General features: G+C 45.0%; 1 protein-coding gene across 3 annotated transcripts in view; it reads left to right on the top strand.

The window, feature by feature from the left end:
* fyco1a (FYVE and coiled-coil domain autophagy adaptor 1a) overlaps window positions 1–14,237 on the top strand; it is a 31,798-nt gene that overhangs the window by 4,056 nt on the left and 13,505 nt on the right. For all 3 annotated transcript variants that reach the window (XM_072697336.1, XM_072697337.1, XM_072697338.1), the window contains exons 3-10: window positions 218–324; window positions 1,430–1,555; window positions 3,193–3,299; window positions 5,674–5,817; window positions 7,681–7,774; window positions 10,213–12,699; window positions 13,117–13,209; window positions 14,072–14,190. In XM_072697336.1, coding sequence (XP_072553437.1) covers window positions 218–324; window positions 1,430–1,555; window positions 3,193–3,299; window positions 5,674–5,817; window positions 7,681–7,774; window positions 10,213–12,699; window positions 13,117–13,209; window positions 14,072–14,190 — 3,277 coding nt within the window. The remainder of the gene's footprint in view (window positions 1–217; window positions 325–1,429; window positions 1,556–3,192; window positions 3,300–5,673; window positions 5,818–7,680; window positions 7,775–10,212; window positions 12,700–13,116; window positions 13,210–14,071; window positions 14,191–14,237) is intronic.

Genomic DNA, 14,237 nt, shown 5'->3' with positions numbered 1-14,237 from the left:
AACCAGGCAGAGTCTCTTTCCAGTTTTCCATTATTAGACAGCGTGTGAGATGAGATGGGAGGAACCTCACTGGAGCATAACCATTGCATGTGCATTTCACTCAGGCATCTCAAATCCAGGGATGTCACGATCCAATCTAGTGACTCGGGATCTTCTTTACACTGTGTCCATGTGTCTTATCTTTTCTGTCTGTATCTGTTCCCTTCATTCCCAACAGATGCCGTGGCAGAAATCACCAAAGAGTACAAGGAGAACAGCGAGCCAATCACAGATGACAGCTCTAACCTGCAGAAGTTCTCCTACAAACTGGAGTACCTGCTACAGGTTAGGATCGTCTGGTACTTATACACATACATGCAGTTGGAACATCGTGACCGCTAACCAAATTCAAGCCTGATTTAACACCCTAAGTTGCCACTATTGGGCTTGTAAGACTGTAGACTGGTGGGATTTCTGCCATTGCTGGTAGACCCTTATGACCGCATGCATCCATGCACCTGCAGATTCAGCTACACTATGGCCTTAAGGCCACGTCCGAATGCCAATCAACACTTTCTGCCCATCATTATCACCTGCTTACAAATCCAACGACACATTGACTGCACTGTACTGCACTCTTCTCAATGTCTGAGTCCCGTCACACACCCCGCATGTATTTATAGCCCCAGTATGCTCGTGCAGCGCCATCTGCAACCTCAGTCACAGCGGAGCAGGGGTGGGCTGGCACAGCACTGTGCAGTTTAGTGTTGGGTTAATCAACTGAGGGCTCAGTAATTACCTCCTAAGCTGCTGACACCCTAATGCCATTAGTACTTGCAATCACATAGAGCACTACCTGCATTTTAACTGCCTGCATTAGGTTCATTCAGGTACACTGTATGGACAAAAGTATTGAGACACCTGCTCATTCATTGTTTCTTCTGATATATTAGTTATTATATATAAGTTATTAAAATAGTGTATCCTGCTTTTGTTGGAGTAACTGTCTCTACTGTCAAGGGAAGATAGCTTTTGGTGGAGCATAGCTGTGAGGATTTGATTGTATTTAGCGACAAGAGTAAGTGTTAGTGAGGTCAGAATGTTGTATGATGATCATCACTCCACCTCATCATCAATCCCAATTCATCCAAAAAGTATTGGAAGGAATGCCGTCCATCATTCCAGAGAACACAGTTCTTCCACTGCTCCACAGCTCAATGCCTGGGGGACGTTATCCCCCTCTAGCCAATAGATTCAACTAGGTTTATCTGCTCCAGAGAGTCCTATTCAATTAGCTGCATTTCTCTACAGGGCTAGACAAGCTGTGTGTGTGTGTGTGTGTGTGTGCATTTGCACATCTGTATCAGCAGAAGAAGTGGTGTCCACAAACATTCGGACAAACATATTTCACATAGTGCCACTAAAAGCACTGCTCTGCCTTCTTGCACAGTTTGACCAGAAGGAGAAGACTACGTTTCTGGGTACGAGGAAGGACTACTGGGATTACTTCAGCGACTGCCTGGCCAAAATCAAGGGAGCCAATGATGGCATTCGGTTTGTCAAGTCCATTCCTGAGGTAGGACGTGTGCTGTCAGTAAGACTGCTGGATGGGAGGCCTGTTTAGCAAACATTTTCAGACTAGATGTGTGAACACTTTTTTGGGCGTGTGTTTTAGTTCCATGTTTTTTTGTTCTCTATCAAATACAAAAGGTCCACTAGGCTAATCTGTATGGTCACTTCCAGTGAAAGGTCAGGGCATTAGGGAACAAGACACTCTTAATACAAACTGTTGTTTGTGCCACTTCGCCCTTTACGGACGCCAATTCCTGACAGAGATGAATCTCACTTCCTAGCGCTGAAAACCGCCACATAAATGGAAACAGAGGGCTTGATAAACTCTTGCCCAGACTGACCTCTCAAATTTTTCCAAATTCCTCTAAAAGTCCTCTCAAGTCTAAAAATTGTGTTTTTAAGAATCTGTGGCCAAACGATTTTCTCTGCAATCATGTGCATCAAGATTAATTTCGTGTATCGCGATATAATATTTTTACGATATCGCCCAGCCCTATGTGGGCCTTAATTTTTGTATTTCTCAGCACTTCCTCTAGATTCTCTAAATTGGTCATCTCTGGTATCCAGCCTCTTATATATAGAGTGATGTCTAATAATATTCTTCTGATTACTTCTTCCTTTATCAGTCATATGACATTTACAGATCAGCCATAACATTAGCACCACCTACCTAATGTTGCCATCACAACAGATCTGACCATTCGAGGCTTGGACTCCATTCTGGCACCATGACTGACGTTAGCAGCAGATCCATAATTGATCCATTAATTGGCCATAAATCCAGTAAAAAGGAACAAGAAGAACAGAGCTTGGTTCCTCCAGCTTTCTCCTGGACGCCCCCCCCAGTCCAGCCAGAACAGCATGGATGTGTCCATGATGTCCATGTGTCACCTGATTTACCATCCTTAAGCCCTGATTTACCAAACCAGGTGTTGCTAGGAGAAGAACTACTCCTATCTCCTACCTAATAAAACTAGACTCCCATGAGGAGAGCTTCTGAGATGAACACAGTGATGGAGAACCAGCTCGGCTTATCAGTGTTTATTCTAATATCAGTGATTTAAGGAGCAGATAAACACTTACTGCCCAGATATGCAGCTTTTTTTCCATTCTAATGTCTGAAACTTGGGCCGTGCTATGTCGTGTATATATGATGATGATCTACAGCAATTACCTGAGTGCTTTATTGTTGCAGTTATAGAGATTAAGTCCGTGCCTAAGAGGGTGTTCACTGAGGAAAATCCATTACCGGTAAAATAGACTAGGCTTGGGTCCGTATCTGGAAGCACATGTGGGCCAAACCTTTAGTTTAATAGAGTTTCTAGTGAGCACGAAACAGAGCGAATACCAGGGTTAATGGATAGCATGGATTTGAGTTCCTGTGTATCTGGTCTTGTCAGTGGAGCTTTTTCTTTTTTTCGAGTTTTGGGTCTTGAGTTTTTTCATATCCAAAAGCGCAGACATGCTTTTAAATGCATTTTAAAATGAACAAGCGAGCGCTGAACTGAAGTGATATGTCTGAACGCTGAAAGTACTTTTGCTTCTAAGGATCTTCTTCTTAAAGTAATCATGCTGTTAAGGCCCATCAGATCTTTTGAAGGAGCTCTTGAAGGACATGTTTTCTCTCTCCTGCATTCCCAGTTGAAGACGTCGCTGGGGAAAGGCCGAGCGTTCATCCGCTACTCTCTAGTGCACCAGCGACTAGCGGACACTCTTCAGCAGTGCCTCATGAACCAGAGGGCCACCAGGTAACCACACTCAGCTCTCACACCCTCTCCGAAATCTGGATATTCACCATTACATCTCCTCATCATCCTCGACTCTCCAAACTCAATCCAAAAGTACTGGATGGAGCTCCATCCATCATTACAGAGAACCCAGTTCTTCCACATTTCCACAGCTGCTGCTCAATGCTGCTGGGGGGCTTTAGACCCCTCAAGCCCACTCCTGGCGTTAGGCACGGTGCCAGCAGGTTCATGTTCAAATGAAAATACCAGCCCTGCATAATATTGTGTACAGAAAGTGATTACATTGAGCTTGTAGGCTTGAGCTGCAGTCAAGGTTGTAGTGGATCACCTGCGTGCCTTTAGAGGTCAGTTTCGCCCGCCTGGTCACTTCTTCTTCGCTCCATTGTTCTGTGTTCCTGTAAAATGAAACCACTCCCTTTAGTCGTCACTTTAAGCAGAAAAGGCGACAATCTCCCTTCCTTTATTTGGTTTTACTTCTTGTACACTGGTGGAAGCTGCCCTTTTCTGCGTGTTTGTAGAATAGGTGTGTGTTCTGGGGTGTAAACAAACAAGCACGTGTTTGTGAAAGTGATTTTGGTGTGGGTTTCGGTAAGTGAAAGTCACCACAAGTGCCTGGTGTTAGCTGCTGGAACAAGTGTTGCAGGTCTACGGCAGGTCACTGCCCTTTTCTGTACTATAGAGGTACTTGCTAACTAGCTGGTGGAAAACGGGCAAAGATGGCAAAGAGAGTTCTGGTCTGCCATCAGAATATTGCTTAATACTTAAGCCTGAAGTACAAAAAGTCAGGGCCATAAGTATTTGGACAGTTACTGAATTGTTGTAATGTTCTCTGTAGACCACCTCAGTGGATCAGAAATGGTCAATGGTCAGGATGGGATGGAAGGGTAGAATTCCGGCTGTAATTCAAGGGGTTAGGTTAATAAATATATATTTATATATAATATTGTATCACCCCTTGACCGATAAGCAGGTGTTTTACTATTAAATGGAATAAATGTTATTAAAAGTTATTAATTGCATAGATAACCCTTTAGATCCTGCATTTTAGCCCACACTTTGTCACTTTCCTAACTATATTGCTGTCATTAAAAAACAGCAAATTCATTGACCCCACAATAGAACCCTGTAGGACTCGCAGTAGAACCCTGTGGGACTCCCAGTTTTTGTAATTTTTTCTGTAGATCACCTCTATGGATCTGAAATGGATCAATGCAGGGTAGATTTTCAGCTTCAATTCAAGGGGTTCAACCAACTATTGCACCAACCGTTTAGGTTAATTATATCCAGTCCCTCTGTTTTTACAGGCTCAAAAGTAATTGGACAAATGACTGATAAGCAGTTTCATAGTCAGGTGTGGTCTGTTCCTTCATTATTATTCAGTGACAAACTAAGCAGATGAAAGGGCTAGGGTTATTTCCAAGTGCTGACTTTGCATTTAATAGCTGTCCAGGAAACTCTTGATTTGAGATTCTTAATTCTGCTCAGGTTCAGTCGAATTCTGCTGAACTTATAGGGCAGGGATTCATAGTAGAGATGGTAAGTGGCCCGAAATATACTGTAGAAGCAAGCCAAGAGCTACTCACGGCACAAATATGGGATTTCAGTGGAACCTAATCCCACTTGAGCGTTTTGTCACTTACTGAAGACTAAACTGAAAAAGCCATAAACAAGCTACAGCAAAGCTACAGGAGAACACTCAGCATTCGGCGATGTCCATGGGTTCCAGACCTAAGGCAGCCTCTGACTGCAAAGAATTTGCATCCAAGTTTTACCATAATCCTTATATTTCAAATTGTTAGATTGTCTAATTACTTTTGATTAATTACGTCTGTAATTCCTAAATGGTTAATGCAGTATTGTTGTTAAAGTCACTGAAATGAAGCTACAAGTCTACACTACACTTTCAATTGCATCTGAATTGCTTCATCTCAAATTAGGTGGGTCCCAAAAATTGGGTCACTGTCCAAATACTTATGAACTATATTATTGCCATGGTACTTTGCAGTGTTATTGAAAGTAATAACCGTTATTAACTTTAATAACTATAATACTGTCTTAAGTTGCATCAGTTTCATAGGCCCCAAAACACAACCCTGTGGGACTCCACAAGGTATTTTAAGGTATTCGAAATCAGTTTCCAGATAATTCACAGTAGTTTCTGCATTGTTATTAATAACTTAGTAATAAATCGAGGGTGAAAAGGATGTAAATATGTAAATAATACAGATTTACAACCTGTCAGTTTGATCAAATGTTTAGAATACACACATTCAGCAGAATTTCTCTGTATTTATCTTCATACATAAAAGTGAGTTAATTGAGAGAATTGAATAAATGCTGTATATATAATAATTCCTGTGTTGTCCTTCTGTAGTGACTGGTATTATGCTAGGAGTCCCTTCCTAAAGCCTCATCTCAGTGTGGACATCATTAGTTATCTCTATGAGCTCAACGAGGTCCAGTTTGATCTGGCATCCAGGGGGCATGACCTTGACTCCGCCTGGCCCACATTTGCAAGGTAATTAAAAAAAGGCTGAAACAGTCCGACTTTTCTTCTCAGGAAGAATTGTCTTATTTTGTTTTGTTGTGTTTTATACTTGGGCCTGATTCCATGATTGCTAAGATCACGTGACTGTAGCGGACTGGGGGACGTCTAAGGGAACATGTGTGTTTGGATGCTAGTAAAAGTGTAGCATGTACAGTGGGGAGAACAAGTATTTGATACACTGCTGATTTTTCAGGTTTTCCCACTTGCAAAGCATGTAGAAGACTGTAATTTTTATCATAGGTACTCTTCAGCTGTGAGTGATGGAATCTAAAACAAAAATCCAGAAAAATACATTGTATGATTTTTAAATAATTAATTTCCATTTTATTGTGGGAAATAAGTATTTGATCATCTATCAACCAGTAAGAATTTTGGCTCTCACAGACATGTTACTTCTTCTTTAAGAAGCCCTCCTGTTCTCCACTCATTACCTGTATTAACTGCACCTGTTTGAACTCGTTACCTGTATAAAAGACACCTGTCCACACACTCAATCAGTCAGACTCCAGCATCTCCACAATGCCCAAGACCAGAGAGCTTTGTAAGGACATCAGGGATAAAATTGTAGACCTGCACAAGGCTGGGATGGGCTACAGGACAATAGGCAAGCAGCTTGGTGAGAAGGCAACAACTGTTGGTGCAATTATTTGAAAATGGAAGAAATGCAAAATAACGGATAATCTCCCTCGGTCTGGGGCGCCATGCAAGATCTCACCTCGTGGAGCATCAATGATCTTGAGGAAGGTGAGGAATGAGCCCAGAATTACACGGCAGGACCTGGTCAATGACCTGAATAGAGCTGGGACCACAGTCTCAAAGAAAACAATCAGTAACACTCTACGCCGTCAAGGATTAAAATCCTGCAGTGCACGCAAGGTGCCCTTCCTCAAGCCAACGCATGTCAAAGCCCGTCTGAAGTTTGCAAATGACCATCTGAATGATCCAGAGGAGGAATGGGAGAAGGTCATGTGGTCTGATGAGACAAAAATAGAACTTTTTGGTTTAAACTCCACTCGTCATGTTTGGAGGAAGAAGAATGATGAGTACAACGCCAAGAACACCATCCCAACCGTGAAGCATGGCGGTGGAAACATCATTCTTTGGGGATGCTTTTCTGCAAAGGGGACAGGACGACTGCACCGTATTGTGGGAAGGATGGATGGGGCCATGTATCGTGAGATTTTGGCCAACAACCTCCTTCCCTCAGTAAGAGCACTGAAGATGGGTCGTGGCTGGGTCTTCCAGCATGATATCGACCCAAAACACACAGCCAGGGCAACTAAAGAGTGGCTCCGTAGGAAACATCTTAAGGTCCTGGAGTGGCCTAGCCAGTCTCCAGACCTGAATCCAATAGAAAATCTTTGGAGGGAGCTTAAAGTCCGTGTGGCCCAGCGACAGCCACGAAACCTGAAGGCTCTGGAGGAGATCTGTATGGAGGAGTGGGCCAAAATCCCTGCTGCAGTGTGTGCAAACCTTGTCAAGAACTACAGGAAACGTCTCATCTCTGTAATTGCAAACAAAGGTTTCTGTACCAAATATTAAGTTTCTTTTTCTGGTGTATCAAATACTTATTTCCCACAATAAAATGGAAATTAATTATTTAAAAATCATACAATGTATTTTTCTGGATTTTTGTTTTAGATTCCATCACTCACAGTTGAAGAGTACCTATGATAAAAATTACAGTCTTCTACATGCTTTGCAAGTGGGAAAACCTGAAAAATCAGCAGTGTATCAAATACTTGTTCTCCCCACTGTAATTGGGATAACTCCTCAGTGCTTTGTGTGCTTTCTCCTCATGTCCCTGTGAACGCTCTGTGAACTGTGCTACAGGAGGACTCTAGGAATGACCAACTCCCCCAGCCACATGTGGAAACCACCCAGCCGAAGCTCCAGCATTAACAGCCTGGCCAGCACATATTCACAGGTGACAGGCTTTTTCGATTTCAGACAGTAATCCCAGGGCAGGTATTTAAAGGTTTGATTGGATTTATCCTGAAATTACATGAAGACTTAAGATTGATTAGACACTGATTACAGTGAACAGTGCAATTGAATCCAATCAGCTTTGCCCTAAATCATTGGATTCTGGCTACACACTAGTTATTTTCAATAGTTATAAACCACATGCTTGTGTGAACCATGCTCCAAATCCAGCAGATGGCACTAATGCCCAAAATATGATTCCCACGCTGAAGTTTTCGCATGACTTCCGAAGATCATTCTTAAAGGATGCTGCTCTTTTAAGTCTGTGTGAACTGTTTGTGTTTAAAATTGAGATTTAACGACTCTGCATCGTTATCACACTGAGTACAAACGTAACAGTCACGTTGTTTTTTTGCTTGGATTCACACTGTTGTTATTTTACATGACACATCTACCCGAGGCAGATTCTCCCTGCCCAATATCACTTATTTTACTCCAATATTGGGTACACAGAGGCCATTATTCATATCATGACATCAAATGGATCACTGACTTCTGGTGTCTGGAATCCTATATTAATATATATTGCAGAAAAAGATATATTGCTATGTCAGTTTTTCCCAATATTGTGCAGCTCTATTTTAATGGATCTAAGTTAGAATAGAAATGGTAAGAACGGCAGTGCAAATGGATCAGAGATGGGTAGAACAAGCTAAACCTACACACAGGAAAAGGTATTGTTACTTCAGGGAATAATGACTACTGATCTCAGTGAATTACGGGTGCTGTCATCAGTTCAAAAATAATAGATATTCATTTAGATTTAGAACTGATCGTCCAACATCAGTACCTGACCTCACTAATGGGCAAATTCTCACAGCAGTCCTCCACAATCCACTGGAAAGCCATCTTCTTAAAGTAGTACAGAGAGTTACTGCACAAACTCACAAAAAAACGCCTGGAAACACATTAAGACATACTGAATTTTTGTGTATAATATTAAACTTGGGTGTTCAGTGAAGCATTCAGTAAAGTTTAATAGAGAAAAATAAAGCAGAAATATGATAAAACACTCCTCAAAAATCACCATAACGCACTCCTCAGACCTCTCTGAGAAAAGTCTGGGCACGACCTTAATATTCTATATTATACATTAATAGATGTGCGTGATTGACAGCCCTTCATCACTGGCAAACCAAATTTTGTTTTTGTTACCATGGCAACACCCAGATCTTTTCACAGATCTTTGGTTAACCAGGGGTTTACTGAAGTTGTGATATCTGTAACAGATCTGTCAGAGTTACCAGCCCATATATATAACCCTTGGCTCTCCCTTGCAGCACTACAAGCACTACATGGACTCGTGCTCTGCCCACACAGTGAGGACCAGCCTGGCTAAACCCCCAGCTCTCCCTCACCGTGCCTTGATGCCGGGGCTTTAGCCTGAACTCTCCTCACGGTGTAGCAGAGCACTCGATCTATGCAACTTGTCTTCTGAGTGAAGTTACTGAAGCTGCCCTCAGTCAAATGTTTACCAGCTACACAATATTCTGGTCAGGTTGTAGACGACACCACTCTGTCCATGACCAGCTTAAAATCCAGTTCTTTTGAGATGATACCTTGGAGAAGGTCAGGCCTTTATCCATTTTACCCTGTCGGATGGGCATTGAGGTAATGCAACGTTACCAGGCAGCCAACCTGCTCGGAGGAAAGTGCAGATTTCCCCAGTTCCGATGCATCAGCTAGCAGATGCCTGGCGATGTGGGAAGAGGGAGAGCGAGCCATCTACCCACCAGGAGAGAGCAAAGCCAATTGTGCTCTCTCAGGCTCTGGCTGCTGATGGCGGGCAGCATGACCGGCGATTTGAACCAGCGACCCTCTAACCACTAAATGCTTTAGCTATAACTAAGTTAGCTTTAGCTCGACAGGTTGCACACTCTCGGAAGAGATGGCTGGGCCATGTTAGCCTTGTGATCGGTCAGGGTTATGATGGTGTAAAGCCTTCTAACTTTCGAGAGAAGAGCAATGCTGGTGAAATACTGATACTAATAGTTATTAGGCTTTGGAGGGGGATATTCGCAAGATATACTATGTATATTTACCCTGAGGGCCTTGAGGAGCCAGATTAGAGCCTGAGGAGCCACATAATTCAAAATAAACCTGATTTAGGTTCCCAGGGGCTTTAATACTCTTGTTTGTCCAAGACATTGGCCCAGTTTCTACCCATCTCTGATGTGTATAAAATATAGCCTTGCACTTTTAAAAGGAAGGTGCTTTAAATGATGGCCTAGAAGAACCACTTAGGGTTCCATAAAGAACCACGTTTGTAGTAGAGTGTGACCTTTGACTTAATAAAGAACTTTTACATCAAGTGAAGGGTCTAATAACCACTCACTCTCAATCTCACCCCCTTTTCCATCTCTACTACAACTCCCATAGCAAGCCCATGAGCTACCCTGCAGTCCGGACTTTGGGCAGGGCCTGTTGGGCGATCTTACCGAGCCACTCTCTGACTCTACCAGCAGCGCCGCAGAGGAGTTGCGCCTGGAACTGGACCAGTCCGAACTAAAGCAACGGGAGCTGGTCGAACAACTCCAGCAGCTTGGTGGAGAGGCCACAGAGCTCCGTGAAGTAGTGACGGAACTCCAGAGGCAGCTGGACATCTCCTTAGCAGCCCAGGCCAACCACCAGGAGCTCCAGCTCAAGTTGGAGGCATTGAACGAGAGGGAGCGGATCCTGGCCCAGGAGCTGGACGTCCTGAGGGCACGTGAGGCCATTAGAGAGGCTGCACATCAAGAGCTTCAAGGTAAGTTGGCTGGTGCAGAGAGGAAGAATGAAGAGCTGATGGCTAAATTGGACGGGGTGCTGGAGGAGAAGGGGCAAAGGGCGGCCAGCCACTTTGACTCGGCCCAGAAGATCCACGAGCTTCTGGATGGACTGAAGGAAGCTGAAAAAGGAAGGATAGAAGCACTAGCAGAGGGAGAGGAGAAGAGGAGGCAGGCTGAACGGCTGGCTGAGGATCTGAGAATGAAAGAGCAAGCCTTGAAGGATGGAGAGATGAAAATAGTCGCTTTGACGGAGAAGGCTGAAAAACTGACGAAACAAGCAGAAGACCAACGTAACGCAGTCGATGAGCTTCAGGGGGCGCTTGTGGTGAGGGACAAAGAAGCAAGCAACCTGCAGAAGCAGCTGCAAGACCTTCAGTGCTCTCTGGAGACGATGGAGAAGCAGACCATGGAGGAGAAGACCAGGAATATGGAGGAGAGAGAAGAGCTACAGAAGAAATTGAGCTCGCTAAAGGAAAGTCTGGAAGGGAAGGTCCAAAGCTTTACAGCCCAGCTGAAGACTAAAGAGACTGAACTTCTGTCCAGTGCCAAGAGGATTAAACACCTGGAGGGAGAAACTGAGAGACTGAGAGGAGAAAGACAGAGCCTGAGTGGCAATGTAATAGAACTTGAGTCCAGTAGCAAAGACCAGGCCAAAAAGATTGATGAATACAAGGAGCAGTGCACCAGCCTCATGGAGGTGAACGGTAAGCTTGTGCAAACAGTCAAGAGGAATGAGGAGACCAGGAAGGAGCTGGCAGAAAGCAAGGCTGCATTAGAGAGTGAGCTGGCTGTGCTGAGGGCATCAGAGAAGCAGATCAGAGGCCAGCTCAATGATGCTAAAGTGACTGTGGATGAGAGGGAGCAGCGGATGCGCGAGGAGAACCGTGAGCTGGACGAGAAACTTCAAAAAGCGAAGCTACAGGCCGAGGAGTTCCAGGCCGTAGTCCGCAAGCTGGAGCAGGAGAACAGGGACCTCAAGGAAGAGCATGGCACTCTCAAAGCTTCTCTCGGGACCATACAGGATGAGCTGCGCAACAGCAACGGCCAGATCGCTGATCTTGAGAAAAGCCTTGGGGCGTCAAGACGCAACGAAGCAAATCTCACCTTGCAGCTGAAGGACAGAGACTCTCAGCTGGAGGATCGAGAGAGGCTGTGCGAGCAACTTCAGGCAAGAGTGGAAGAGCTGGAAATCAGGGAGAGAGAGCTGGAGGCTGGGAACGCTGAGGCAGAGCGAGCCTTTGTGAGGCAGAAGGAGATGATGGAGAGACTGGAGGTACAGTGCAAAACTGTGGAGAAGGCTCAGAAGGAGACGAGTGCCTGCCAGGCGAAGGAAGCCCAAGAGATGGTCTTGAAAGTAGCTATGCTGGAGGAACAGCTGGGGCTGAATGTGAAGGAGGTGTCCAGGCTCCAGGAGGAGGTGGTGGACTTGAAGGCCAAGCTGCACAGCGCCATGGACGAGAAGGTGAAGGTCCAAGCCAGGCTAGACGTCAAAGAGGCATCTTGTGAAGAGCTCCAGGCTCTGACGGAACAACTTAAAAAGCAAGCTGAGGAGCAGAATCGAGCCCAGGTGAGCGAACTTCTGCAGTACAGGGAGCGCATGGAGGAGACCTCTTCGGAATTAGGCGCTGAAATATCTACACGGGCTAAAATAGAAGCCCGCTTAGCTGCAGCCCAGGAAGAAGTTAGTGAGCTCAAGGCCCAAAATAATAGACTAGTGCTGGAGAGTGCTGAGACTAAGGAGGGACTCCACAGGGCCAACACAGAGATGGCCGAGCTGGGGATGACCATCTGCCGGCTGACCGCAGAGCGAGAGGAGGCTCGGGAGCTCTGGACAGCCGAGGCCAGCCGGATCCAAGAGTTGAAGGAGCAGGGCAAACGGGAGACAGAGCGATTAACTGCCAGCATGGCGGCGCTGCGACAGGAGAACGCCAGCCTGCAAGAGGAGCTCCAGCAGACGGAGAAGCTTCCAGAAACAGTGCTGGAGCTGAAGGAGCTGCTTGACAAGGCTGAGAGTGAGAGGGAGGCAGCGCGGGAGGAGGCGGCAGCCGTGAGGTTTCAGATGAGCACAGAGAACATGGCACATCAAAACCGGGTGAAGGTAAGGAGCCATTCCTCCAAACATTGAATTTCCCACTCTGATTTTTTAAGTAGGCAGTTACCAAACCCCACCCACCACCTCTTTTCGAACTGCAGCCGATGCAACATCACTGGGCAACCGATGCGCTTAAAGGAAAGCGCCAGGTACCCGGCTCTGGTGCTTTGGCTTGCAGGCTCCCGTGGCGAGGAATGTGGGGAGGAAACAAAGCCAGTTGTGCTCTCTCAGGCTCTGGCTGCTGATATTATTTTTTTTTTTTCCAGTAGTTATTCCTACAAAAACATAAAAAACTCAAAATATGTTCATATTGAATCTGCCGTTCAGTTTAGACATTGCTCTTCAGAATGCCATGTTTTTTGTTTTTAGGAAATAATGTTATTACAAAAAAAGCTTGCTTTGGTTTTGTACTTCTCAATCCAGAATTGGAACGAAGAGCTTGAGAGCTTAACAGCACAGCTGAGGACGGAAAGAGAGAAGACATCCAGCCTGGAGGCCAAAGTCTCAGATTTAGTGGTATGTAGATGTTGCACCCATGTTTAGGAACACCAGTTGTACGTGTTAACTTGCTAGTACTGTGGTAATAATGCCTTCCTATAAATAATGTGCTCCTAGGGCAACCCAGAGCTTCAAGCTGGGCAAGGTCAACCAATGCTTATCCAAGACTTATTCAGTACCTTCAGGACAAGTGCCTTTAGTACTTAGACCACCGAACAGAATCCCAAAACGTCTGTGGAGCACTGAAACAAAACTGGACCTTTTCAGGCCCATGGGTCTTCTGGAACTAAGCATACGATAAGAAAAGAACACCCTGCCTACAGTAGTGAAGCATGCCGGTGGCTCGGAGATGCTCTGGGGCAGCTTTGCTTCCTCTGGTACTGAAAACCTCATGCCCTCTGTGAAGAAGCTGAAGCTTGGGCATCACTGGGCCTTCCAGCAGGACAGTGATCCCAAACATATGTACCTCAAAGTCCACCAAGGCTTGGTTTCAGAAGAAGTCCTGGATGATTATAGAGTGGCCGTCACAGTCGTCTGACTTGATGGTTGAATGGGCAGCAGAAGGTTGTTCTACTAGGTTCATGACGCTTGCTTGTCATGAAGGGGTTGAATAATTCTAAGACACTTCTAAGTAATCATTAGAAGTGGCCTATATTACCCTAAAGATGAACAAGGTGCTGTAAAAGAACCATTAAACAGTACGTAACCGCTGTCTTTACCCCTTTTCGAGTGTATTTAGTCTTATATAAGTGAAACAAGGTGTCTTCCAACCTTGACTGACCATGTAGAAACCCACCATCTCCAGCGTGACCTGCTCAGTACAGTCAAATGGAGGATGGCGATTACAGCCTGGCCTTGAATGTGAGCTGCTGTTCCACAGGGAGTGAATTCAGACTATTCTCATCTGATGGAGGAGAAGGATTCTCACATCACCAAGACTGAGAGCCTGATGCGGGAGCGAGAGAATGAAATACTGGAGCTGAGAGAGAGTGTGAAGAGGTAACACTTGTACACACACCGAGAGATAGACATGCACAAATACACCA

Source organism: Salminus brasiliensis, chromosome 14, assembly GCF_030463535.1.
Source record: "Salminus brasiliensis chromosome 14, fSalBra1.hap2, whole genome shotgun sequence".
Lineage (NCBI taxonomy): Eukaryota > Metazoa > Chordata > Actinopteri > Characiformes > Bryconidae > Salminus > Salminus brasiliensis.
Note: the sequence above shows the minus strand (reverse complement) of the source record. Positions and strands in the feature narration are given on the sequence as shown.